Here is a 27,426-nt window from a genome sequence, read left to right as displayed (position 1 = left end):
AAACTATTTTACTACGTATGTTTTTGTTACATACAATGAATACACTACTCTCTCTTTAACCTGTCTAGCTTAAATGAAAAGGTTTTGGAGGTAGCTAGGACTTAGCCATGGATAAAATGTTTTTTTAGTTGGATCTATTTGCAGTAAATATTATATCAATCAGTTAAAGACTGGTTTGATTTTTTGGAATTTTAAGTTTACGTACGGTGATATGTTTGAAAACAATATTTTATCTAGGAACATCTTAATATATAAATTATTAGTGGTTGATTACATGACAACACAATAATAATGCATGGTAGTTGAAGTAAAAAAAGTTAAGTAAATAACAATCCAATTCCAGCCCTCATTATCTGCTGGTATGCATTAGGAGAATCACTTAATATTTAAATTTATGAATTCCAGTCTATTGAATTAAATTCCCAATTTAATGAAAGGTGAAGTTAGAACTAGAAATTGGAGAGTTGAAAGTTAGTTAGAGTTGGATAGAAAATTAATTAGAGCGTTGTGGATATTCCCATTATTCACATCGCAATGTTATTCCATGCTTCTTTTTATTTGGTTCGATTTATTCTTTATTTACAAGACATCGAAAAAGGTTGAGCAAACTATGCAGTTGCAACTGAACACGACGCGTGGATTTTCTTTTTGTTTAGTTAATCTGTTGGGACCACGGCATGATTCATGGCGCATCCGGTTTTTGGCACACAATTCTTATGAATGCACAGAGACAATAGTAATGGATGTTAAAAAGAAGGGCTTTTTGCAAAAGTGACTCAAAACTTAGAGTCAAACAGAAAACTAAACTTTTCGTTTGACTCCTTTTTTTTTTGAGATTTTAACCCCACACCTGCATTTTATCTACGAAAATGCCATTAACATTTTTTTTTTTTTTTCGAAAATGGCTTCTTTACTGTCTCAACCTCATCTTCTTCAAGTATTTACAATATTGCCACTGCAATGAATAGTGGCAACAACCTTGTACGAACAGTTTGGAGCTTTTAATGCCCTTTAATGCACGTAAATCTCTTTACACTCTCTCTGTTTCAATTGTTATGAACTAAAAACAACATTTCTTTCACTTTCTCTCTATATTCATCCAAAAAACTCAAGCTTTTGATTCAAAATATGGGCTATGGTTGACAGAGCCATATTTCTTTCGTTTTGACTTACGGTTGCTTTCGTTTGAGGTTCTGGGTGGTTGGAGAAGACCCTGTGTGCAAACGAAGTCATCTCACCTAGTTTAAGGTACGAATTTGAATTTTTTTAAGTCGTCCAGATGGAAGACTTTCCAGACGACTTAATTAAGTCGTCCGATAAGTCGTCCAGCTGGGAAGACTTTCCAGACGCCTTATTATAAGTCGTCTAATAAGTCGTCCAGATGGAAGACTTTCCAGACGACTTAATTAAGTCGTCCGATAAGTCGTCCAGCTGGGAAGACTTTCCAGACGCCTTATTATAAGTCGTCTAATAAGTCGTCCAGATGGAAGACTTTCCAGACGACTTAATTAAGTCGTCCGATAAGTCGTCCAGCTGGGAAGACTTTCCAGACGCCTTATTATAAGTCGTCTAATAAGTCGTCCAGATGGAAGACTTTCCAGACGACTTAATTAAGTCGTCCGATAAGTCGTCCAGCTGGGAAGACTTTCCAGACGCCTTATTATAAGTCGTCTAATAAGTCGTCCAGATGGAAGACTTTCCAGACGACTTAATTAAGTCGTCCGATAAGTCGTCCAGCTGGGAAGACTTTCCAGACGCCTTATTATAAGTCGTCTAATAAGTCGTCCAGATGGAAGACTTTCCAGACGACTTAATTAAGTCGTCCGATAAGTCGTCCAGCTGGGAAGACTTTCCAGACGCCTTATTATAAGTCGTCTAATAAGTCGTCCAGATGGAAGACTTTCCAGACGACTTAATTAAGTCGTCCGATAAGTCGTCCAGCTGGGAAGACTTTCCAGACGCCTTATTATAAGTCGTCTAATAAGTCGTCCAGATGGAAGACTTTCCAGACGACTTAATTAAGTCGTCCGATAAGTCGTCCAGCTGGGAAGACTTTCCAGACGCCTTATTATAAGTCGTCTAATAAGTCGTCCAGATGGAAGACTTTCCAGACGACTTAATTAAGTCGTCCGATAAGTCGTCCAGCTGGGAAGACTTTCCAGACGCCTTATTATAAGTCGTCTAATAAGTCGTCCAGATGGAAGACTTTCCAGACGACTTAATTAAGTCGTCCGATAAGTCGTCCAGCTGGGAAGACTTTCCAGACGCCTTATTATAAGTCGTCTAATAAGTCGTCCAGATGGAAGACTTTCCAGACGACTTAATTAAGTCGTCCGATAAGTCGTCCAGCTGGGAAGACTTTCCAGACGCCTTATTATAAGTCGTCTAATAAGTCGTCCAGATGGAAGACTTTCCAGACGACTTAATTAAGTCGTCCGATAAGTCGTCCAGCTGGGAAGACTTTCCAGACGCCTTATTATAAGTCGTCTAATAAGTCGTCCAGATGGAAGACTTTCCAGACGACTTAATTAAGTCGTCCGATAAGTCGTCCAGCTGGGAAGACTTTCCAGACGCCTTATTATAAGTCGTCTAATAAGTCGTCCAGATGGAAGACTTTCCAGACGACTTAATTAAGTCGTCCGATAAGTCGTCCAGCTGGGAAGACTTTCCAGACGCCTTATTATAAGTCGTCTAATAAGTCGTCCAGATGGAAGACTTTCCAGACGACTTAATTAAGTCGTCCGATAAGTCGTCCAGCTGGGAAGACTTTCCAGACGCCTTATTATAAGTCGTCTAATAAGTCGTCCAGATGGAAGACTTTCCAGACGACTTAATTAAGTCGTCCGATAAGTCGTCCAGCTGGGAAGACTTTCCAGACGCCTTATTATAAGTCGTCTAATAAGTCGTCCAGATGGAAGACTTTCCAGACGACTTAATTAAGTCGTCCGATAAGTCGTCCAGCTGGGAAGACTTTCCAGACGCCTTATTATAAGTCGTCTAATAAGTCGTCCAGATGGAAGACTTTCCAGACGACTTAATTAAGTCGTCCGATAAGTCGTCCAGCTGGGAAGACTTTCCAGACGCCTTATTATAAGTCGTCTAATAAGTCGTCCAGATGGAAGACTTTCCAGACGACTTAATTAAGTCGTCCGATAAGTCGTCCAGCTGGGAAGACTTTCCAGACGCCTTATTATAAGTCGTCTAATAAGTCGTCCAGATGGAAGACTTTCCAGACGACTTAATTAAGTCGTCCGATAAGTCGTCCAGCTGGGAAGACTTTCCAGACGCCTTATTATAAGTCGTCTAATAAGTCGTCCAGATGGAAGACTTTCCAGACGACTTAATTAAGTCGTCCGATAAGTCGTCCAGCTGGGAAGACTTTCCAGACGCCTTATTATAAGTCGTCTAATAAGTCGTCCAGATGGAAGACTTTCCAGACGACTTAATTAAGTCGTCCGATAAGTCGTCCAGCTGGGAAGACTTTCCAGACGCCTTATTATAAGTCGTCTAATAAGTCGTCCAGATGGAAGACTTTCCAGACGACTTAATTAAGTCGTCCGATAAGTCGTCCAGCTGGGAAGACTTTCCAGACGCCTTATTATAAGTCGTCTAATAAGTCGTCCAGATGGAAGACTTTCCAGACGACTTAATTAAGTCGTCCGATAAGTCGTCCAGCTGGGAAGACTTTCCAGACGCCTTATTATAAGTCGTCTAATAAGTCGTCCAGATGGAAGACTTTCCAGACGACTTAATTAAGTCGTCCGATAAGTCGTCCAGCTGGGAAGACTTTCCAGACGCCTTATTATAAGTCGTCTAATAAGTCGTCCAGATGGAAGACTTTCCAGACGACTTAATTAAGTCGTCCGATAAGTCGTCCAGCTGGGAAGACTTTCCAGACGCCTTATTATAAGTCGTCTAATAAGTCGTCCAGATGGAAGACTTTCCAGACGACTTAATTAAGTCGTCCGATAAGTCGTCCAGCTGGGAAGACTTTCCAGACGCCTTATTATAAGTCGTCTAATAAGTCGTCCAGATGGAAGACTTTCCAGACGACTTAATTAAGTCGTCCGATAAGTCGTCCAGCTGGGAAGACTTTCCAGACGCCTTATTATAAGTCGTCTAATAAGTCGTCCAGATGGAAGACTTTCCAGACGACTTAATTAAGTCGTCCGATAAGTCGTCCAGCTGGGAAGACTTTCCAGACGCCTTATTATAAGTCGTCTAATAAGTCGTCCAGATGGAAGACTTTCCAGACGACTTAATTAAGTCGTCCGATAAGTCGTCCAGCTGGGAAGACTTTCCAGACGCCTTATTATAAGTCGTCTAATAAGTCGTCCAGATGGAAGACTTTCCAGACGACTTAATTAAGTCGTCCGATAAGTCGTCCAGCTGGGAAGACTTTCCAGACGCCTTATTATAAGTCGTCTAATAAGTCGTCCAGATGGAAGACTTTCCAGACGACTTAATTAAGTCGTCCGATAAGTCGTCCAGCTGGGAAGACTTTCCAGACGCCTTATTATAAGTCGTCTAATAAGTCGTCCAGATGGAAGACTTTCCAGACGACTTAATTAAGTCGTCCGATAAGTCGTCCAGCTGGGAAGACTTTCCAGACGCCTTATTATAAGTCGTCTAATAAGTCGTCCAGATGGAAGACTTTCCAGACGACTTAATTAAGTCGTCCGATAAGTCGTCCAGCTGGGAAGACTTTCCAGACGCCTTATTATAAGTCGTCTAATAAGTCGTCCAGATGGAAGACTTTCCAGACGACTTAATTAAGTCGTCCGATAAGTCGTCCAGCTGGGAAGACTTTCCAGACGCCTTATTATAAGTCGTCTAATAAGTCGTCCAGATGGAAGACTTTCCAGACGACTTAATTAAGTCGTCCGATAAGTCGTCCAGCTGGGAAGACTTTCCAGACGCCTTATTATAAGTCGTCTAATAAGTCGTCCAGATGGAAGACTTTCCAGACGACTTAATTAAGTCGTCCGATAAGTCGTCCAGCTGGGAAGACTTTCCAGACGCCTTATTATAAGTCGTCTAATAAGTCGTCCAGATGGAAGACTTTCCAGACGACTTAATTAAGTCGTCCGATAAGTCGTCCAGCTGGGAAGACTTTCCAGACGCCTTATTATAAGTCGTCTAATAAGTCGTCCAGATGGAAGACTTTCCAGACGACTTAATTAAGTCGTCCGATAAGTCGTCCAGCTGGGAAGACTTTCCAGACGCCTTATTATAAGTCGTCTAATAAGTCGTCCAGATGGAAGACTTTCCAGACGACTTAATTAAGTCGTCCGATAAGTCGTCCAGCTGGGAAGACTTTCCAGACGCCTTATTATAAGTCGTCTAATAAGTCGTCCAGATGGAAGACTTTCCAGACGACTTAATTAAGTCGTCCGATAAGTCGTCCAGCTGGGAAGACTTTCCAGACGCCTTATTATAAGTCGTCTAATAAGTCGTCCAGATGGAAGACTTTCCAGACGACTTAATTAAGTCGTCCGATAAGTCGTCCAGCTGGGAAGACTTTCCAGACGCCTTATTATAAGTCGTCTAATAAGTCGTCCAGATGGAAGACTTTCCAGACGACTTAATTAAGTCGTCCGATAAGTCGTCCAGCTGGGAAGACTTTCCAGACGCCTTATTATAAGTCGTCTAATAAGTCGTCCAGATGGAAGACTTTCCAGACGACTTAATTAAGTCGTCCGATAAGTCGTCCAGCTGGGAAGACTTTCCAGACGCCTTATTATAAGTCGTCTAATAAGTCGTCCAGATGGAAGACTTTCCAGACGACTTAATTAAGTCGTCCGATAAGTCGTCCAGCTGGGAAGACTTTCCAGACGCCTTATTATAAGTCGTCTAATAAGTCGTCCAGATGGAAGACTTTCCAGACGACTTAATTAAGTCGTCCGATAAGTCGTCCAGCTGGGAAGACTTTCCAGACGCCTTATTATAAGTCGTCTAATAAGTCGTCCAGATGGAAGACTTTCCAGACGACTTAATTAAGTCGTCCGATAAGTCGTCCAGCTGGGAAGACTTTCCAGACGCCTTATTATAAGTCGTCTAATAAGTCGTCCAGATGGAAGACTTTCCAGACGACTTAATTAAGTCGTCCGATAAGTCGTCCAGCTGGGAAGACTTTCCAGACGCCTTATTATAAGTCGTCTAATAAGTCGTCCAGATGGAAGACTTTCCAGACGACTTAATTAAGTCGTCCGATAAGTCGTCCAGCTGGGAAGACTTTCCAGACGCCTTATTATAAGTCGTCTAATAAGTCGTCCAGATGGAAGACTTTCCAGACGACTTATAATAAGTCGTCTGCGCAGTCTTTTGGATTGAAGTAAATACCTGACTCAAGATAGCAGCTTTCATTGATCTGCGGCCTCTGCTGCCCTCGTAAGCCAGTATCGGTGGAGACGGACTGTCTGCTCTGGGACCACCAATACTAGCACCCAATTCCGGCATAGCTGTGTACGTCTAGACCTGAAGAACTTGTATAAACCCATCCACGGTGTAACAGCCAGCAATTTCTTTGTTCCACAAAGAGTCCATCAGCACCTTAAACGCGACTCTCCCCCATGGATAATTCTCAAACCGTTCTAAATCCATCACTAGCCTTGCCAGAGTAGATCGTGTAGCGGTTGAAAACTTTCTCCCTTCAATGAATCCAGTGAAGATGGAGAGGTACGCGAGCCGCTTGCGATCTTCCCTGGACCAATCCCCGCATCTCTTCAGTGCTGCTATTATCTGATCAGTAGTTGGCCCAGCTTCCAGATGAACTCCCAGCATCCCCCAGAAAGAAACCATCTCTGGGGTAACGTCACATTTTGGTGTCTCAAGGTCCTCGATGTACTCGCAGTTTAGACCAGTGAGGTTTTCAAACTCTAACAGTGAAAACCTCAAAGGTTCTGGACCAACGAGAGACCACATCTCATACTTCTTCTTAATGTCCAGCTTGAAACTGAGCATGTAGTGAACCAGCCTTGAAGCCCAACCAAATCCCTGCTCCTTGAACTTGATGAAAACTCCCAAACTCGACTCCTTGAGCTCTTCAAATTCGTCATCAGTAAGAGCTTTCCTAAGAGCAGTATGCAACTTGCTGTTATCCGTATGATACGAAATGCTATTGTGGGCTTCTGGTTCTTCCCCTGATGTGTATAACCTACGGGGGAGTTCTGGAATATCCATCCTTTTTGTCTGCAAAATAATCAAAGACAACAATATAAGTCCAGACGACTTAGTAGACGACTTAAATTACTTACAAGTCTTCCAGTCGCAGAAGGAGTTGGAGTACTCGTCATTGCGGTTATAGATCTGAAAAAATAAACGTGAAACGGTGAGAATGAGTAAATTGATAGAGACAACGTTTTATGTTCATCTTTTCCTCGAGATTGATGACTTAGCGGCGTTAGGGTTTACAGAGAAACGGCGCTAAGGTTTACAGAGAAGAAGCGGCGGCGCTAGGGTTTAGAAGAAGCGGCGGCGCTAGTGTTTAGAACGTTGGTGACCACGGTGGCGAGGGCGACGGTTTGTTCGGAAATAGTGGAATCGGCGGCGCTAGGGTTTAGAGGAATCGGCGCGGCTAGGGTTAGAAGAAGCTGCGGCGACAACGGTGAGAATGAAGTGAGATAGATAGCCGATGTTGAGAACGATGGTTTGTTCGGAAATCGTGGGAATTCGAAATCGCCTTTGAGAGGGAGAACTGTTAGGGTTTCTGAATTTCGCGAAAAATGAAACAAAAAAAATAAAAATCACCTTATATATTGGGTAAATAATCCGGTTAGCTTTAAAATTACATTGGTAAACTTTAAGGTTTGGTCCGGTTTAGACGACTTATTCTGGCTGATAATGTACAACAGACGACTTAATATTTAGTCGTCTGTTTTCAGACGACAAAATATTAAGTCGTCCTAGACCCTAAAATGAACCCCTAAACTAAAATGACTAGATTAACTAACTAACCACGTTATAAAATCAAATTATACTTAAATAGTGTTTACTATACACAGAAATGAACACGCATAAGTAATTTTAAAAATTTTCAAAAACGGTTTTAATGCTTTCCAAAATCTAACCCTAAGAACACATACAATACTACAACATATGTTGATGAAACATAAACTAAAGAATATCATGACTCACTACTTTCACTCATCTATGCTGAAAACAATTGAAATTTGTTATATCTTAATTTATACCTCCTAAGACATATGTTAATTACATAATTCCCATTTTTCACTTATCAAAATATTTTTTACAAAATTTTTAAATTATGTTTAAGACTAACTGTCCAGACGACTTTCAGTTAAGTCGTCTGGACGACTTATTTTCAAGTCGTCTAAACAGACGACTTGCGAGGGGTAGAAACGTAAAAAAAATTCCGTTTTTTTGTTTGGTCACAAGGGGATAGTTGTAATTTCAATAGCCTTTTAGGTTACTTTTGCCTTTGACCCAAGTTGGGGTATTGTTTTGGGTTTGACCCCTAGTTTTGAGTCACACTTGGCAATTCTCCCTAAAAAGAATATAAGAAAAACTGCATAAAGAAGTGCTTGACCAAGACTAGAAAAAAGAAGAGAAACAATAAAAAAGTTGGCAAAAAAAAGATTTAAAAAGAGTTGACTGGAATAAATGTTACGAAATTCGAAATTCTAACTTTTTAGTTACAATGCTTAACTACTAGACAGTAGCAACATCGGACGGTGATGAATACTTGTGTTTCATGACAACACTATGGAGAATCACAAATGCTCTATTCGAATAAAAATCACTGTATGAATTATAATACTTGAAGTGCTAAGTATATTTTACAAACTTTATAATATGCCTTGAAAAAGTGGAAATTGGGAATCCATTAGCAAGGCTAGCAGATGAGTGTTTTTTTTTAATTTAACCCTCTCTGAGACTAACGCATGCCTTTACAAATCTTCCTCTTACATATTTGAGGGAATCCATATTTGTCTATTTATTCTTTTTTATACCTTTTTTCTGAAATTTAATGAAATAAATAGTTTTATGAATCCAAAAAATATTAAAAATATAAATAATTAATAAAATACCTATATACATAAACACATTTTTTTTTGGTTAAAAACTTGATAAATAAAAATTTAAAATTACGTTTCACTAAAATTAGAATTCTTCTTCTACGGAAAATGAGTTAGTAGAAAACGAATTTCAGAATAAACAAGTCCATCTACTTTTTTTAGAAGAAACAATCTAAAAGTGATTAAAATTCTAAATATGGAGAATGTGAATTCTACTAATTGTAAAGATCACTACTTTTCTTTTGAATGTAGTTTCTACTTTTATGAAGTATTCTAAAATTTCAAGTATGCGAAATCTAAACTTAACACGAACGTCCACAAAAAGTAGAAATTGTATTCAGAATTTTTGTCATGGTTCTACATAGTGTAGAAAGTGCCTTCTACGGATAAAAAAATCAGTTTTTCCAAAAATTAAGGAAATTTCAGTTAAGAAAATATTCTAATTTCCTTAAACGTGTCCTGGTCGATTTTCTTTATCAAAATATCCAAAAAAAAAATGATTTTGGCTTTTCTTCTTCAACAATCTATGATTTCTCTATAGTTTGTCTTGTGATTTTCAAAAACTATTGTTATATGATGCATATCTATACAATGTGTGGTGTTTGGGAATTTAGTGTAAGCACATAATAGTTTTTTTTTGCTGATGATAAAGGGGGTAGACTACTATTATTGGAATCAAGTTCTACCTTAGAGAATTTTAAAAGAATAGTTTTGGAGAATTTTAGAAACCAAATGCAATTAGATTACGTGATATTTTTGATCTGTGTCATGTGTTTTTTTTTTTTAAATTGTTTTTACATTTTTTTTCCTTTCTAAAACATTACGGGATTACCTTATTTTTTTTATCTTTCTAAAACATTACGGAATTTTAAAAGAATTAGTTTTGGGATCGCGAAAAATATTATACTATAGAAACAACTTAGTGATAGTTTTATACTGTAGAGACAACTACGTTGTTTTTTTGTTCGCAATTTTCTCAATATTTTATTAGACAATGGCAACATCGGACGTTGTGAATTACTTGAGTTTCATGACAACACTATGAAATCACAAATGCTCTATTCGAATAAAATCGTCATATAAATTATAAAAGTTGAAGTGCTAAGTACATTTACAAACTTTATAATATGCCTTGAAAAAAGTTGAAATTGGGAATCAAATAGCAAGGCTAGCAGATGCGTGTGTTTTTAATTAAGCCCTCTCTAAACACATGTCTTTACAAATCTTCCTCTAAATTTTCTTTTCTTTTAGTCAATAGCCCTTTCTAAGACTGAGAGATATTGAGAAAGCAGATATGTTTCGTGCAAGTGAAATCTCAATGGAAACTATCAATTCCAAGGAAAAGCATATAAGATAGTAAACAAGGAGGGATAAGTTTTACAGCCTAGATATTGAATCAAGCAGTTATGTTTCAAAAGAAAGTGTCAGTCAGATAACAAATGACAAGACATAAGGAGTGAACAAAGTTATACAACCTGCGAAACGATCACAATGGTCTGCCTTTTCCTCCAAGACGGCGTGCAAGCTCAAAATCTTTTCTCACTGATATGAAGAGAAGCAGACATGGATGAGGCTATGTTATATATAAAATGGGTTTCCTTATATTGGGGAGTACTACTTACTTAGAGTAACACGCCTTGCATGGATAGCGCAAAGCATAGCATCAGAGAACAAGCCAATTAAAAAATCTTCAGCCGCCTGCCCCGCCCCACACCAAAAGAAATATAAAAAAAACGATCAGTTTAAATTAGAAATCAAGTGGAAAATAGGAAACAAAAGAGGGAAGGAGTACGCGTACCTCTTGAATAGCCATAAGAGCTTCAGCAGTCCAACGGGTAACATCGGGAGGGGCAAAGATCTGGGTGACACTTCTCACCTGGGATAGTATTAGTAATTGTAGTTAGAGAAATCACCCCATAATGGTTGCTGTAAATTCTATATCAGTAATTGCAGAGTCATTGAAAACAAGAAAACAAGTAAGCGGGAATGTATGAATAACAAAGTTCATTACTAACTTGTCGGATGAAACTAGCGGCAGGGATAAGAAGTTTGGTGGTCTTCTGGAAATGGCGAATCTCTCTGAGGGCAACGGTTCCAGGCTTGTAACGGAATGTCTTCTTCTTGTTGGAACCTACAAAGGGGACACAGACAGACATAATAGACATGTCCTGAGAGATTGATTTTAAAATCTGACACTAACTTTTAGGCATAGCTTGTTTAGTTCGCTTAGTCCCTCCTTTCTTCACAAAACCAAAAAAAACAGATGAGAGAGCAGTTTGTTGATAAAGAAGCAAATGAATGGTGTGAAATGGAAATCTAAGTTACTTTTCTACCGGCTGGTGGAGTTGTAGTAGGAGTTGCTGCTGCAATTGATTCATGTCACAACACACGAGAGATGAAAAAGGATTAATTGGATCTCAGAAAATGAAACAGAAAGACTCACCACTCTGTTGAGCTTCACCACCTTCATCTTGGCTGCCTTCTCTTCTCGTCGGGGTCTAAAACATTTCAATAGATTCGTCAAAAAAAAACAGTAACGAGATTTGCGTCGAAACCTAAAACGGAAAAGAAAAAAGATGACGTTACCGCACTCGGACCTTCCGCCGCCGCCGCCGCCGAAGATGAAGCAGTCGCATCTACAAATTTCAGATGCCAAATTAGGGTTTAACCTATAAAATAAATATAAAAAAAAAAAAAAAAAAAAAAAAAAAAGAAAAGTGGAAGTCTCGATGATTGAGACCCACCACATCTAACTAGTTCGATTGCGATCTCGTGCCCTGGAAGCGAAATGTTTGGTTCTCGCCATTGATTACTACTTACTGCCGCCGGAGGAATAAAAGATAAATAAATCCCCTTGAAATAATTTTATCGAAAACTTGGGTTAACAAATGAAATGAGAGATTGATTATTTGGAAAAAAAAAAGGCGGAGGGAGAGATTATTTGTTTTCCCGCTTCTCCTTCAATTTTTTGATTTTCAAATCCTTCTGCTTTCTTTCACATAAGAGGCATGAATGGTCCTCCAACTTCTTAACACGCCATCTCACTCAGAGGGTTTGCTCAGCAGATATATACAAAGAGTGTTTTAGCCACTCAATCCGGTATATCTCCGGTTTATAGTTGGTCCGGTTTTAAAAACAATGGTTTGTTTTTAGAAAAATAAGTTGGTCCATATAAACATATAATATTTTTTTTATTAAACTAAGTATCAAATTAATTAGTAGTGTACAAAATAATATTTTTTATTTTCTTAAATAAAAACTACAAAATTACCTATTATAATTAACATATATATATATATGACAATTAATGATTATGAATAATACATATTTGATAACAATTTTTCTAACCTCTTATTTTTTAAATTTTATACTATTAAAAGAAATTAAACAATCACATTAAGCATATAATAAAAAAAATTAGATTTTTTCTTATATGTTATATTTTGATATTTAAAAAACGACTACAAATTACTAAAAATGATAAAGTCTCACATTGAAAATAGAGTAAACTAAAAATATAGAGTTAAGTATACTTATGTTTGATTATCTTCAGATATCCATTCGGGTTCAAATATTACATGTTTGGATTCAGATATTACCCGTACTGGTGAAATAAGTAATTTGTTTTGTTGTTTTAGAATTAGATGATTTTTAGACCGAGCTGATGAATATATACTAGACAGACATTTATATTTGAGTCTGCACTTATGTATATTGTATAACAGCTTGATATATTAGATTTGAAAACTAATCTGTTAATGTAGTTTACCGGTGATTTTTTTTCAAAATTTTGATTCTTAGATATGTATCTGGAGTGAAACTAATTTTTACAGATATCCATTTTTTAAAAAAAATTGACACTTATTTAATTCACCGAATTCATAGAAGAAGTTAAAAAAAAAAAAAAAATTAACTCATATCACTATGACAAAGATGAGTATAAAAACACAATTTTATAGAGGTAGAAAATGAAGTCACTTATGGAGAGTCAATTGTAAAAAAATCGAGAGCAGAAAACCTAATTTTTTTTCGTCATTATACAATCGATGTTGCCTATTTGGTTTTAGTGAATTGTGTCGGCCGCAAAACTTAATTTTCTTTTGTGCATATAAAATCTTAAAAATAATTAAAATGTAACTTATTACATTTTATTTTAATTATTTTTAAGAATTTAATTTTATTCGAAGCAAGAGAATACATAGCTTTTACAATCATTGAGCTTTACTCCGTTCTTCGGCCATTCTCTTCAGGAGTTCAATTCATAAAAAGTAGGAAATTAGAACATATTTTTATTAAAATTGTTCTCTTCCCATTTGGTTTCACTTTCCACTTGTTTACTAATGGCTCATTGTGAAATATGTAAATTATTTTGTTTATTGAATCAGTTTTTAGATGATAATTCTTCTGAATAAACCCAAAGTTAGTTCATTCGAAAAAAATAAAAAGAATCAGAGCAAAAGAAAAATTAACAACTAAAAATAGATTCTGCCGCCACCATACCATGTCCTCTGCTTTCAAGACATCAAGTTAAAATGGAGTAACGACCACCGCCGGTGGATCCTGCCGGACAAGACCAATCTGGTCTTCATAATTTCCAAACGGGTTCTCACCTTCGTAATTTCCCGGTGGATTATAAACGCAAATCGCATAAAGGCCACCATTTGAGCAATCCACACGTGCACACCCAACCTTCGTGCTATCTCTCCACACGATTTGCGTGTAATGTCCACACATTTGCCCCGGCTCGCACGTGTTAGCCTTCACGTCGTAAAACTTGTTCTCGTCGGCCCACACTTTAACGATATTTATGGTCCTCCAGTTATTCTGTCCCGCCCAAAATATGTTTTCGCCATACGGACCGTTGGAGTGAACAAGCCTACAGTCCCCAACACGCTGTCTCGCCCACCTACGCGCGTACGCCGCTAGTCTTCCGTCCCATTGTAACGGTGGTTCTCCCACGCGGGCTCGTATGAGGTTGTGTGCGTATAGAAACTGAATGCTCGCTCTGTTTACTTTGTTACGATGATGTCGTCTTCTCCTCCACCTGAACCTGAATGAGGATCGTTTCCCGGTTAACGATAGTGGTGATGATGAGGAGAGAAAGCGAGTACTTGTCCCCGACGAAGAGTTAACGGAGGTCTGCGTAGAAGGCTCGCTGTGATTAATTTGGCCCGTCACGGCCCAAAACTGAAAGAGGAATAACACAATGGCGACGAATACGATAAACGGAGCTCGTAATCCCCGTTTACGAAGCTCCATTTTTCAATAAAGAAAAATGCAAGTTTTTTGACCGGAGAGTTAGTTACTTAAATCTAGGTAAAAGTATAATTAACTCTTACGGTAAAATTTGTGAGACAGAACGGATTCATAGGTAACTGTTTCTATTTATGAACGTTAAATATAAAATTATCCTTTTCAACTTTGCAAGTCAATCAAAGTCAACGCACGGTGAATATTGAATATCGGAATGCCATTAGGAATAAAAATGGTAGTTAAAACTACATTTAGGCAAAATATTTAAGGTCCAAGTGGTAAAAATATAGTACTTTATAAAGAGTTAGACGTACTTGACCGGTTGGTTCATCAACCAAATTTTTTTATGAGACCGGTTATCCTGGTCCAGGCAAGCCATAGCTTTGTCTACGCGTAATCTGTGATTGACGAATAAGAAAAAAATCACAACTAGAGATCATGAAAATGGAGAAAAGAACATAGTGATTCCCGGACGGTCTACTTGCTTAATGATTCCTATATACACATTATGTTATCTTATCCTCCTAAATGTCTTGTAATGATCTAACTATAACAAGTTTCATGAGAGATTTAATGTTGCCGAGAAAAAAGAAAGCTAACCTCCATAGCTATACGGAGACAAGTGTTGGGCTGTGTTCACTCGCCTCTAGACCAATACCCACTCTTTCCACCAGTTTTACGCTCAAGCCTCACATCTGTAATGCTGATATCTTTGGAAGCAGCCTTGCACATGTCGTAAACAGTTAAACCAGCAACCGACACAGCAGTCATAGCTTCCATCTCAACTCCGGTTTTGCCAGTGCAAGAAGCTTCTCCTTCAATGTCAACACTAAAATCCTCAGGGTTTAATCTCAAGTCAACGCGAACATGCGTAAGAGCAATGTTATGACACAGTGGGATCAAACTGCTGGTTTGTTTAGCTCCGTTGATGCCAGCGATCTTGGCCACTCCGAGAACGTCTCCTTTCCCCATTTGAGTGGCTAAGACCAAATCGAAAACTCTTTTGCCTAGAATGACTTTACAGCAAGCCAATGCGGTTCTGTTAGTGTTGTCCTTTGAAGAAACATCCACCATCTGAGCTTCCCCCGAGACGCCGACATGGGTTAGCTTAGAGATATCTTCAGTAACCACTTTTGCAGATTGTTTATATAGCCTAGAGCTCTCCGGTTTTGTAAATTCCAGAGATTCAATACTGGAATTCAACTCAGGGTAATCCATAGTCGCAGGAGGTTCAGCTCCAAAGATTGATTGCATTTCCTGAAACACCAAACGATCAGCTAAAATCCAACGAAGATGTAGGAATCTATGGAGAAAGCAACGAACTTTAAAGCCTTAGTTTCGCATAATCGTGAACCCAAGATCAGTGATTTTGAAATATTCATTAAATTATCTTTTGATTCCCTCACTAGTCTATCATCGGAGAAACGAACTCCAAAGCAGTAACAAGATTAGTGTAGCTAATTAGAGAGTAAGAAAACCTGATTCAGCTCATTCAATATTCGGAGATCTATTTCATCGGAAACTTTACTGCTGATAGCCCTTTTCGCCGGAGAAATCACCGTCGGAAATCGACGGAGAAACATGGCGCGACGGAGCGTCGAAAACATTTTATTTCACGACAAGAGACAGAACAGGATGAGAGAAAGAGATAGGGTTCTACTAAACCGGAAAGAAAAGAGTAGCGAACCGTACATTTAAACCGAAATATCCGAATTTTGAGCCTGGTACAATTTAAAAAAATTTCCATGCATATCCTCCTCATTCTTTTCCAATGGGGGCCCATTGGCGCTAAGGCTACATCCCCGCATCCGTAAGCCAGGTGGACTGCGGCGAGTGTTTTAGGCCTCGATGAGAAAACATCATCTTGCCTGAAGAGAATCTCTCGGATGGTATCCGAATCATTCGTTCTGATGGCATCGAACTAATGAGCCGTACTTGTCACAGAGCGTAGCCATATCCCGGTGAGGTAAAGGACCCAATTGGAGAAGGTTGCCTAAAATAGGCCACCTTAGTGGGCCTGGAGGAAACTTTTGGGTTTTACATGCTGAAACTTTTAGCCATCTCCATAGAAGAACATTAAGAGAGAGAATAGCAAAGAGAGAAAAAGCCAACAATAAAATCATCGAATCTTATATTTTGTGTTCGATTCGATAGAAACATTTCATTCGTTTACAGTCTTTGTTGTCTTAATATATAACAAATAATGAAAGACTCTTAGCTAAGTTTTTGTTAGAATTACCATTCACCCAACTTCCCGAATATTTAGATAAAAACTTTATACCTCTTTCTTTGGTGCACTTTGACAAACTACATGCTATGTTCATGTTCTTTGAATCGGATTATTAGGACAGAATTAGCTCACGGAAGAGACATCGCATCTTGATAAAAATACATGTAAAACTGAGCGCAGACAGAAAATCAATATAATGTCAGAAAACTATTAGAAAGGTTGCAATTTTTGTCCTTGGGGTTATCGAAACTGAAAGGAAATATGTAAAAATGACATTTGTTTAGTAAGAACAACTGAAGGCCAACTATGGAGTTGTTCCATGGTCTAGCGGTTAGGACATTGGACTCTGAATCCAGTAACCCGAGTTCAAGTCTCGGTGGAACCTTTTTCTTTTAACTAACTCTAGTTCCATCGTCAAGCGGTTAGGACATATGGTTTCATAGCCACTTATTTCTACCTTCTTCTGTCTCTCCCAAAGGCTATTTATTTTATGCACCACCTGTGTCCGCGTTCCGGAAGGCACCCCCTCTCTTTCTTTCAGGATTGTACCACAATAATCGAAACATTGTATATGTTTCACCATTAACATTTATATCATCAAAGGATAAATGAGGGGATAAGCATAACAAGTGAACATTTCTCCCTAATGGTACATATAGTCCACTTAAAGTCTGAATGGGCTGATGTACGGGTAAGCATAATTCTATTTCTGTAAACTTTGTTCTTCATTGATAACAAAAAGTTTTTCTTTTCTTTTTAATTGAATACTAAAAGTATATTTTGTATGGATGCCACTCATTTTTATTATCCCATATCGGCTTCTCCACGGACCACGGTTAATAATTAAACCTGGATATATTCATTTTAACCCCGTGTTTTATTTCTACAAAATCCATCATCGTCACCTTTTTGGTACCAACCAAAACATAATCATAAAAAGAACTACTTTATATCTAACAAAAACTCACGAAAAGGTAAAGGCACCGACCAAAACTTAATGCTCATCTTATGTAAGTAAGCAAACAATAACTCAAAGCTCATCGAGAAATAGACGTCACAAACACATGCACACACAGTTACTTCCTGTAGAAAAATTAAACAATGTTTAAACTGTTTCAAGAAAGCACCGGAAGCAAACTGATCATATATCTCTAGCTGGTAGTAAAGCCAAAGCCGTAAATGATCTGATGTAAGAAGGAGTGTTTTATAACTCCACTTGTTCCCTATTTCCTCCCAAAAGAGAGTAGATATCTTTAAATAATATTTTCTTCCCAGAATATTACTCGGAGTAACTTTTAATGTCCTTGTTTATATGTGTGGAAATTATTTTTATATAGACGTGATTGGTTAAAAAGTGGAAGCCATATACTTCAGGTAATATTTATCAAATGCCCTTTTGATGATCAGTATATAAATCACCGTACGAAGACGTGGTTTTTCTTTGTAGATATATTTTCACGAAAATGGCATGCATGCACTAAGCAATTACACCTAATAAAGCGATCTCAATTAAAATAAGAAACAATATAGCATGAAGATTTCCTGAATTTGTTGGAGTAAATTATTTTAGTATATACATGTTCACATCGAAACTTTAATGTTAAATGTTATGTGTGTATATATGTCAAAAGGGTGATTTGTATGCTAGTAGTATATAGTAGCATGTTTTGGTTTTCTTTTTCTTTTTATTTTTTTGGTTGAGTTAAAAAACAAGTTCTGGACTTAATTAGTTCATAATTTACCAGGACGAAAAAACATAAGATGTTTTTATTTTGTCAAAGAAAACAATAATAATAATTTTTTGTTTCTTTTTCTTCTTCTAATATGTTAGAAGTTGCTAGCTAGTTTTTTTTCATAATATCATTATTTTAGCTTTTACGTTGTCCAAACTATAATATATGCATGCTGATTACGAAATCTGAAGAGATAGTGCTATGTATTATTTATTCCAATCTTACTTAACTGCAGACATGTAGGATAGGACATCACCAGTACCTTAAGCTATTGAAAACCTTTCCCCACCACTCCCGTACGATAGGAGACAGAGAGCTGACATATACACTTTTTTGGTTCAATTTGACATATAGACTTTATTACTGGGGACATCAATAAATCATGTTCATAAATTTTGTTCTTATGCGATATTAGAATCATTTTCGCTTCTAAAATGTATTACTGGTTTGATTCGATTCCGTTAATTACTGTAACAATCCATATATGTATATATGCGAACACAATATACCATGCTGGCTGACTTCACAATTTTAACTTGTTCTACAACACTCATTTTTCATCAACTAAAGTAATCGGCGGTAGATAGTTCTGTGAATTTTTATTTTAAAAAATAAGTTCGATGATTTAAATTTTATCATGTCGGAGGTCACTTACGTAAATTCGTATGGGAACGTAACGCTTTTGGTCACTGGATGAGACTATAAATCAATGTTTTAAAATACGGTCTAGACCATCGCTTATGCGGCGTGTAGGCGCTATACGGTAACCAACCGTACTGTTTTAATATTATACAGTGTTTTGTGTGGATTTACATAATTCGGGTAAATAATAACGTTTAGACGGACATTATGCGATCTACACGGACGTCTAGGCGGATTTTAAGCATTAATATTAAAAAAAATAAACTATTAATATTATTATTATATTTTATTAATGTTATTATTTATATTACTTTTACTTGTTTTATGTATTTATATGATTGTAGATATTAGTATAATTGTTGCAAAATCATTTTAAATTTATCATCTTTATATTATTAAAATGACTTTAATTTTTATAATTTAAAACTATTTATATATGTTAAAATATATATTTATATACATAAAATTGGATTTAAAATATATTTATTTTCAGTTTTTTTTTTAAATAATGTACATATATATTTATCTTATACTTATATTTCATGTAAAAGTATTATATACCTGTTTATGCGTCCGTCTATACCCCTATCATTTTAGAACACTGCTATAAATGCTGAGTACAGTGAGTGAAACCACATCACAAGAAAGAATGAAACTATCACCACCACCACTTACCAACAACGAACAACCAGCCGCAGATACTGCAGTTAAATCTTGCGGTGGAGGCGGTAGAGAAACTTTCTCGGCGACGAGGCATCCAGTGTACCACGGAGTTCGCAAACGTCGATGGGGAAAATGGGTTTCCGAGATCAGAGAGCCCCGAAAGAAATCTCGGATTTGGCTCGGATCTTTTCCGATACCGGAGATGGCAGCTAAAGCTTACGACGTGGCGGCGCTTTGTCTGAAAGGAAGAAAAGCTCAGCTAAACTTCCCCGACGAAATCGACGATTTACCTCGCCCGTCGACGTGTACGGCCAGAGATATCCAAGTCGCGGCGGCCAAAGCGGCCAACGCCGTCAAGATCATTAAAACGGGAGATGACGTGGCAAATATCGGAGATGGAGATGATTTCTGGGAAGGCATAGAGCTGCCAGAGCTTATGATGACCAGATGTGGGTGGTCGCCGGAGCCTTTCGTTGCCGGAGATGATGCCACGTGGTTGGTGGACGAAGACTCGTATCAGTATCAGTTCATGGCGTGTCTGTGAGTGCATGTAGTTGTCGACTGTGTTCTGCGTATTCACTATACGTGTGCGCTGTATCGTTACTGTCTTGGCTTGATCGATTAGATGCATGCAAGTATATTTTTATGCATTTTATTATTTGTCTCTAGTTTATTGTTTTACGTGACGGTGACGTGATTAATATTATATAGATACTATGAGAGCACCTCCGATGAGTTTCTATCCATTGGAGTTCTAAAAATTCATATGTGTATAACTATATATGTTTGTATATGTGTATGTACGTGTGAGGTAACCAAGCGCTCGTAGCTTGGTGGTAAAGGAGGTACAGCTGTACTGCCCGCCACTCGGGTTCGAGCCTTGGCCACAACGGATTTAACATCCCTTCCGTTAGGGCGCTGGACCCCTTTCGGGGGATAGTTGGGAATGTGGCTGTCCAGATACTAGAGTTATCAAAAAAAAAAAAAAAAAATGTGTGGGGTCTATTATTTTGTGGAGAACTCCACCCTTAAGACCATGATTAACTCGGAGTTCTTAGAGTGGAGTTCTTACCGGAAATTAAGAAACTGTTTCTTAACTTTTAACTAAAAAACTAAGAACCGGTTCTTAAAGTTCTTATTTAAGAACCGGTTTTTAGCTTTTTTATTTAAAAGTTAAGAAACAGTTTATTAACTTCCGCTAAGAACTTCATCCTAAGAACTCCGGGTTAATCATAAGGTTCTTAAAACAAAGGTTTAAGAACCTTAAGGGTGGAGTTCTCCACAAAATAATAGACCCCACACATACATACATATATACAACATATAATTATACACATATGAATCTTTAGAACTTCAATGGGTAGAACCCCCATTGGAGGTGCTCTCAAGTTTGTACGATCTTGAAAAAAATATGTATATGTGTGTTCTTATACAGTTTTAATTACATAAATTTGCTTGCATAAGTAATAATGATACTAACTTTAACTGATGTACTGAAATTTAGGGTTGTTGCTACTTCCTAATAATAACCATGCACTCAGTTTTCATGGACGCAAATAAATAAGCTATGCTTAGAAAATTCTTTGATCAAAATGCGGAAAATTGCCAAGTGTGACTCAAAACTTGGAGTCAAACCCAAAACAATACCCCAACTTGGGTCAAAGGCAAAAGTAACCTAAAAGGCTATTGAAATTACAACTATCCCCTTGTGACCAAACAAAAAAACGGAATTTTTTTTACGTTTCTACCCCTCGCAAGTCGTCTGTTTAGACGACTTGAAAATAAGTCGTCCAGACGACTTAACTGAAAGTCGTCTGGACAGTTAGTCTTAAACATAATTTAAAAATTTTGTAAAAAATATTTTGATAAGTGAAAAATGGGAATTATGTAATTAACATATGTCTTAGGAGGTATAAATTAAGATATAACAAATTTCAATTGTTTTCAGCATAGATGAGTGAAAGTAGTGAGTCATGATATTCTTTAGTTTATGTTTCATCAACATATGTTGTAGTATTGTATGTGTTCTTAGGGTTAGATTTTGGAAAGCATTAAAACCGTTTTTGAAAATTTTTAAAATTACTTATGCGTGTTCATTTCTGTGTATAGTAAACACTATTTAAGTATAATTTGATTTTATAACGTGGTTAGTTAGTTAATCTAGTCATTTTAGTTTAGGGGTTCATTTTAGGGTCTAGGACGACTTAATATTTTGTCGTCTGAAAACAGACGACTAAATATTAAGTCGTCTGTTGTACATTATCAGCCAGAATAAGTCGTCTAAACCGGACCAAACCTTAAAGTTTACCAATGTAATTTTAAAGCTAACCGGATTATTTACCCAATATATAAGGTGATTTTTATTTTTTTTGTTTCATTTTTCGCGAAATTCAGAAACCCTAACAGTTCTCCCTCTCAAAGGCGATTTCGAATTCCCACGATTTCCGAACAAACCATCGTTCTCAACATCGGCTATCTATCTCACTTCATTCTCACCGTTGTCGCCGCAGCTTCTTCTAACCCTAGCCGCGCCGATTCCTCTAAACCCTAGCGCCGCCGATTCCACTATTTCCGAACAAACCGTCGCCCTCGCCACCGTGGTCACCAACGTTCTAAACACTAGCGCCGCCGCTTCTTCTAAACCCTAGCGCCGCCGCTTCTTCTCTGTAAACCTTAGCGCCGTTTCTCTGTAAACCCTAACGCCGCTAAGTCATCAATCTCGAGGAAAAGATGAACATAAAACGTTGTCTCTATCAATTTACTCATTCTCACCGTTTCACGTTTATTTTTTCAGATCTATAACCGCAATGACGAGTACTCCAACTCCTTCTGCGACTGGAAGACTTGTAAGTAATTTAAGTCGTCTACTAAGTCGTCTGGACTTATATTGTTGTCTTTGATTATTTTGCAGACAAAAAGGATGGATATTCCAGAACTCCCCCGTAGGTTATACACATCAGGGGAAGAACCAGAAGCCCACAATAGCATTTCGTATCATACGGATAACAGCAAGTTGCATACTGCTCTTAGGAAAGCTCTTACTGATGACGAATTTGAAGAGCTCAAGGAGTCGAGTTTGGGAGTTTTCATCAAGTTCAAGGAGCAGGGATTTGGTTGGGCTTCAAGGCTGGTTCACTACATGCTCAGTTTCAAGCTGGACATTAAGAAGAAGTATGAGATGTGGTCTCTCGTTGGTCCAGAACCTTTGAGGTTTTCACTGTTAGAGTTTGAAAACCTCACTGGTCTAAACTGCGAGTACATCGAGGACCTTGAGACACCAAAATGTGACGTTACCCCAGAGATGGTTTCTTTCTGGGGGATGCTGGGAGTTCATCTGGAAGCTGGGCCAACTACTGATCAGATAATAGCAGCACTGAAGAGATGCGGGGATTGGTCCAGGGAAGATCGCAAGCGGCTCGCGTACCTCTCCATCTTCACTGGATTCATTGAAGGGAGAAAGTTTTCAACCGCTACACGATCTACTCTGGCAAGGCTAGTGATGGATTTAGAACGGTTTGAGAATTATCCATGGGGGAGAGTCGCGTTTAAGGTGCTGATGGACTCTTTGTGGAACAAAGAAATTGCTGGCTGTTACACCGTGGATGGGTTTATACAAGTTCTTCAGGTCTAGACGTACACAGCTATGCCGGAATTGGGTGCTAGTATTGGTGGTCCCAGAGCAGACAGTCCGTCTCCACCGATACTGGCTTACGAGGGCAGCAGAGGCCGCAGATCAATGAAAGCTGCTATCTTGAGTCAGGTATTTACTTCAATCCAAAAGACTGCGCAGACGACTTATTATAAGTCGTCTGGAAAGTCTTCCATCTGGACGACTTATTAGACGACTTATAATAAGGCGTCTGGAAAGTCTTCCCAGCTGGACGACTTATCGGACGACTTAATTAAGTCGTCTGGAAAGTCTTCCATCTGGACGACTTATTAGACGACTTATAATAAGGCGTCTGGAAAGTCTTCCCAGCTGGACGACTTATCGGACGACTTAATTAAGTCGTCTGGAAAGTCTTCCATCTGGACGACTTATTAGACGACTTATAATAAGGCGTCTGGAAAGTCTTCCCAGCTGGACGACTTATCGGACGACTTAATTAAGTCGTCTGGAAAGTCTTCCATCTGGACGACTTATTAGACGACTTATAATAAGGCGTCTGGAAAGTCTTCCCAGCTGGACGACTTATCGGACGACTTAATTAAGTCGTCTGGAAAGTCTTCCATCTGGACGACTTATTAGACGACTTATAATAAGGCGTCTGGAAAGTCTTCCCAGCTGGACGACTTATCGGACGACTTAATTAAGTCGTCTGGAAAGTCTTCCATCTGGACGACTTATTAGACGACTTATAATAAGGCGTCTGGAAAGTCTTCCCAGCTGGACGACTTATCGGACGACTTAATTAAGTCGTCTGGAAAGTCTTCCATCTGGACGACTTATTAGACGACTTATAATAAGGCGTCTGGAAAGTCTTCCCAGCTGGACGACTTATCGGACGACTTAATTAAGTCGTCTGGAAAGTCTTCCATCTGGACGACTTATTAGACGACTTATAATAAGGCGTCTGGAAAGTCTTCCCAGCTGGACGACTTATCGGACGACTTAATTAAGTCGTCTGGAAAGTCTTCCATCTGGACGACTTATTAGACGACTTATAATAAGGCGTCTGGAAAGTCTTCCCAGCTGGACGACTTATCGGACGACTTAATTAAGTCGTCTGGAAAGTCTTCCATCTGGACGACTTATTAGACGACTTATAATAAGGCGTCTGGAAAGTCTTCCCAGCTGGACGACTTATCGGACGACTTAATTAAGTCGTCTGGAAAGTCTTCCATCTGGACGACTTATTAGACGACTTATAATAAGGCGTCTGGAAAGTCTTCCCAGCTGGACGACTTATCGGACGACTTAATTAAGTCGTCTGGAAAGTCTTCCATCTGGACGACTTATTAGACGACTTATAATAAGGCGTCTGGAAAGTCTTCCCAGCTGGACGACTTATCGGACGACTTAATTAAGTCGTCTGGAAAGTCTTCCATCTGGACGACTTATTAGACGACTTATAATAAGGCGTCTGGAAAGTCTTCCCAGCTGGACGACTTATCGGACGACTTAATTAAGTCGTCTGGAAAGTCTTCCATCTGGACGACTTATTAGACGACTTATAATAAGGCGTCTGGAAAGTCTTCCCAGCTGGACGACTTATCGGACGACTTAATTAAGTCGTCTGGAAAGTCTTCCATCTGGACGACTTATTAGACGACTTATAATAAGGCGTCTGGAAAGTCTTCCCAGCTGGACGACTTATCGGACGACTTAATTAAGTCGTCTGGAAAGTCTTCCATCTGGACGACTTATTAGACGACTTATAATAAGGCGTCTGGAAAGTCTTCCCAGCTGGACGACTTATCGGACGACTTAATTAAGTCGTCTGGAAAGTCTTCCATCTGGACGACTTATTAGACGACTTATAATAAGGCGTCTGGAAAGTCTTCCCAGCTGGACGACTTATCGGACGACTTAATTAAGTCGTCTGGAAAGTCTTCCATCTGGACGACTTATTAGACGACTTATAATAAGGCGTCTGGAAAGTCTTCCCAGCTGGACGACTTATCGGACGACTTAATTAAGTCGTCTGGAAAGTCTTCCATCTGGACGACTTATTAGACGACTTATAATAAGGCGTCTGGAAAGTCTTCCCAGCTGGACGACTTATCGGACGACTTAATTAAGTCGTCTGGAAAGTCTTCCATCTGGACGACTTATTAGACGACTTATAATAAGGCGTCTGGAAAGTCTTCCCAGCTGGACGACTTATCGGACGACTTAATTAAGTCGTCTGGAAAGTCTTCCATCTGGACGACTTATTAGACGACTTATAATAAGGCGTCTGGAAAGTCTTCCCAGCTGGACGACTTATCGGACGACTTAATTAAGTCGTCTGGAAAGTCTTCCATCTGGACGACTTATTAGACGACTTATAATAAGGCGTCTGGAAAGTCTTCCCAGCTGGACGACTTATCGGACGACTTAATTAAGTCGTCTGGAAAGTCTTCCATCTGGACGACTTATTAGACGACTTATAATAAGGCGTCTGGAAAGTCTTCCCAGCTGGACGACTTATCGGACGACTTAATTAAGTCGTCTGGAAAGTCTTCCATCTGGACGACTTATTAGACGACTTATAATAAGGCGTCTGGAAAGTCTTCCCAGCTGGACGACTTATCGGACGACTTAATTAAGTCGTCTGGAAAGTCTTCCATCTGGACGACTTATTAGACGACTTATAATAAGGCGTCTGGAAAGTCTTCCCAGCTGGACGACTTATCGGACGACTTAATTAAGTCGTCTGGAAAGTCTTCCATCTGGACGACTTATTAGACGACTTATAATAAGGCGTCTGGAAAGTCTTCCCAGCTGGACGACTTATCGGACGACTTAATTAAGTCGTCTGGAAAGTCTTCCATCTGGACGACTTATTAGACGACTTATAATAAGGCGTCTGGAAAGTCTTCCCAGCTGGACGACTTATCGGACGACTTAATTAAGTCGTCTGGAAAGTCTTCCATCTGGACGACTTATTAGACGACTTATAATAAGGCGTCTGGAAAGTCTTCCCAGCTGGACGACTTATCGGACGACTTAATTAAGTCGTCTGGAAAGTCTTCCATCTGGACGACTTATTAGACGACTTATAATAAGGCGTCTGGAAAGTCTTCCCAGCTGGACGACTTATCGGACGACTTAATTAAGTCGTCTGGAAAGTCTTCCATCTGGACGACTTATTAGACGACTTATAATAAGGCGTCTGGAAAGTCTTCCCAGCTGGACGACTTATCGGACGACTTAATTAAGTCGTCTGGAAAGTCTTCCATCTGGACGACTTATTAGACGACTTATAATAAGGCGTCTGGAAAGTCTTCCCAGCTGGACGACTTATCGGACGACTTAATTAAGTCGTCTGGAAAGTCTTCCATCTGGACGACTTATTAGACGACTTATAATAAGGCGTCTGGAAAGTCTTCCCAGCTGGACGACTTATCGGACGACTTAATTAAGTCGTCTGGAAAGTCTTCCATCTGGACGACTTATTAGACGACTTATAATAAGGCGTCTGGAAATGCTTATTAAAAAAATGAAAGTTAAATTTTTTAAGTTTTCCTAAAGCATTTGTATCACGAACAAAAACTAAATACTGTTTAATGAATCAAAATCGCGATCGAAAAGAAACATGAAAATTGTTAATTGTTAATAAATCTTTCTCTGGAATATAATTAAGATCGATTTAGATATACATGCTAAGAAATGGACCACACATATGTTTTTGTCCAGAAAGGATCATCCGTAAACGTATCGGACCCTTTATATAACCAGTCCGACCCTAAGCTCGACATATCATAAGACATAAAGAAGTAATTATTTGACCTAATACACGTACTAAACATTTTGACATGTGCATATTAAGTTGTAGTACTGTAATAGTATTATTTTCATGTAGGAGACACGATAAGACGAGAACGCGGAAAGTGTACCCGCATGGAACCAAGAGCTGTCTTGTTAGTGAACTTTGAAATTATTAGTATTTGTCCTTGCATCGTCGTGATACGATTTTGCACCGACTTATTCTTGGGTTCACCCCCTAGGGTGAACATTTAGGTTCACCAACCAATAGAAAATTGTCATTTTAAATCTAATATCTTTTAATTAAGGAAACCAAATAACTTGGCAAATTATATTATTTTTTCAAAATAAAATTTAAAAATAAATAAAAATAATATATAAAAAACGAATTAAAAAAAAAATGTTGTCAACAAAACACTAAACCCTAAACTCTAATCCTAAACCCTAAACCCTTGG

The 27,426-nt window shown here is 38.5% G+C and overlaps 4 protein-coding genes and 1 non-coding gene across 6 annotated transcripts; 2 read left to right on the top strand and 3 right to left on the bottom strand.

Annotated features, from left to right (window-relative positions):
* Positions 1–10,353: 10,353 nt before the first annotated feature.
* Positions 10,354–12,031, bottom strand: LOC106310077 (histone H3-like centromeric protein HTR12). 2 transcript variants are annotated; one of them, XM_013747276.1, is made up of 9 exons: positions 11,793–12,031; positions 11,625–11,674; positions 11,482–11,536; positions 11,364–11,401; positions 11,239–11,278; positions 11,054–11,169; positions 10,837–10,914; positions 10,661–10,736; positions 10,354–10,580 (listed from the first exon to the last, which is right to left on the bottom strand). In XM_013747276.1, exons 1-9 carry the CDS (start codon positions 11,842–11,844, stop codon positions 10,525–10,527), a joined length of 561 nt encoding a protein of 186 aa, XP_013602730.1. In that variant the 5' UTR covers positions 11,845–12,031; the 3' UTR covers positions 10,354–10,524. The 2 variants fall into 2 exon arrangements, with proteins under 2 accessions (XP_013602730.1, XP_013602731.1); XM_013747277.1 differs by having other exon boundaries at positions 11,364–11,398.
* Positions 12,032–13,476: 1,445 nt separating this feature from the next.
* LOC106308006 (pathogenesis-related protein 1A-like) lies at positions 13,477–14,398 on the bottom strand. Its single transcript, XM_013745111.1, has one exon. The coding sequence runs from the start codon at positions 14,295–14,297 to the stop codon at positions 13,566–13,568; it is 732 nt and encodes a 243-aa protein (XP_013600565.1). The 5' UTR covers positions 14,298–14,398; the 3' UTR covers positions 13,477–13,565.
* Positions 14,399–14,638: 240 nt separating this feature from the next.
* On the bottom strand, positions 14,639–15,925 carry LOC106308005 (cyclic pyranopterin monophosphate synthase accessory protein, mitochondrial). Its single transcript, XM_013745110.1, has 3 exons — positions 15,770–15,925; positions 14,892–15,548; positions 14,639–14,689 (listed from the first exon to the last, which is right to left on the bottom strand). The coding sequence occupies exons 1-2, from the start codon at positions 15,896–15,898 to the stop codon at positions 14,928–14,930; spliced, it is 750 nt and encodes a 249-aa protein (XP_013600564.1). The 5' UTR covers positions 15,899–15,925; the 3' UTR covers positions 14,639–14,689; positions 14,892–14,927.
* A 909-nt stretch (positions 15,926–16,834) lies between these two features.
* On the top strand, positions 16,835–16,906 carry TRNAQ-CUG. Its single transcript has one exon. It is a non-coding gene; the product is annotated as a tRNA-Gln (tRNA).
* Positions 16,907–19,474: 2,568 nt separating this feature from the next.
* On the top strand, positions 19,475–20,303 carry LOC106310255 (ethylene-responsive transcription factor ERF023-like). Its single transcript, XM_013747492.1, has one exon. It carries the CDS (start codon positions 19,507–19,509, stop codon positions 20,101–20,103), a length of 597 nt encoding a protein of 198 aa, XP_013602946.1. The 5' UTR covers positions 19,475–19,506; the 3' UTR covers positions 20,104–20,303.
* Positions 20,304–27,426: the final 7,123 nt, after the last annotated feature.

Source organism: Brassica oleracea, chromosome C8, assembly GCF_000695525.1.
Source record: "Brassica oleracea var. oleracea cultivar TO1000 chromosome C8, BOL, whole genome shotgun sequence".
Taxonomy (NCBI): Eukaryota; Viridiplantae; Streptophyta; class Magnoliopsida; order Brassicales; family Brassicaceae; genus Brassica; species Brassica oleracea.
This window is presented reverse-complemented; position numbering and strand designations above follow the sequence as displayed.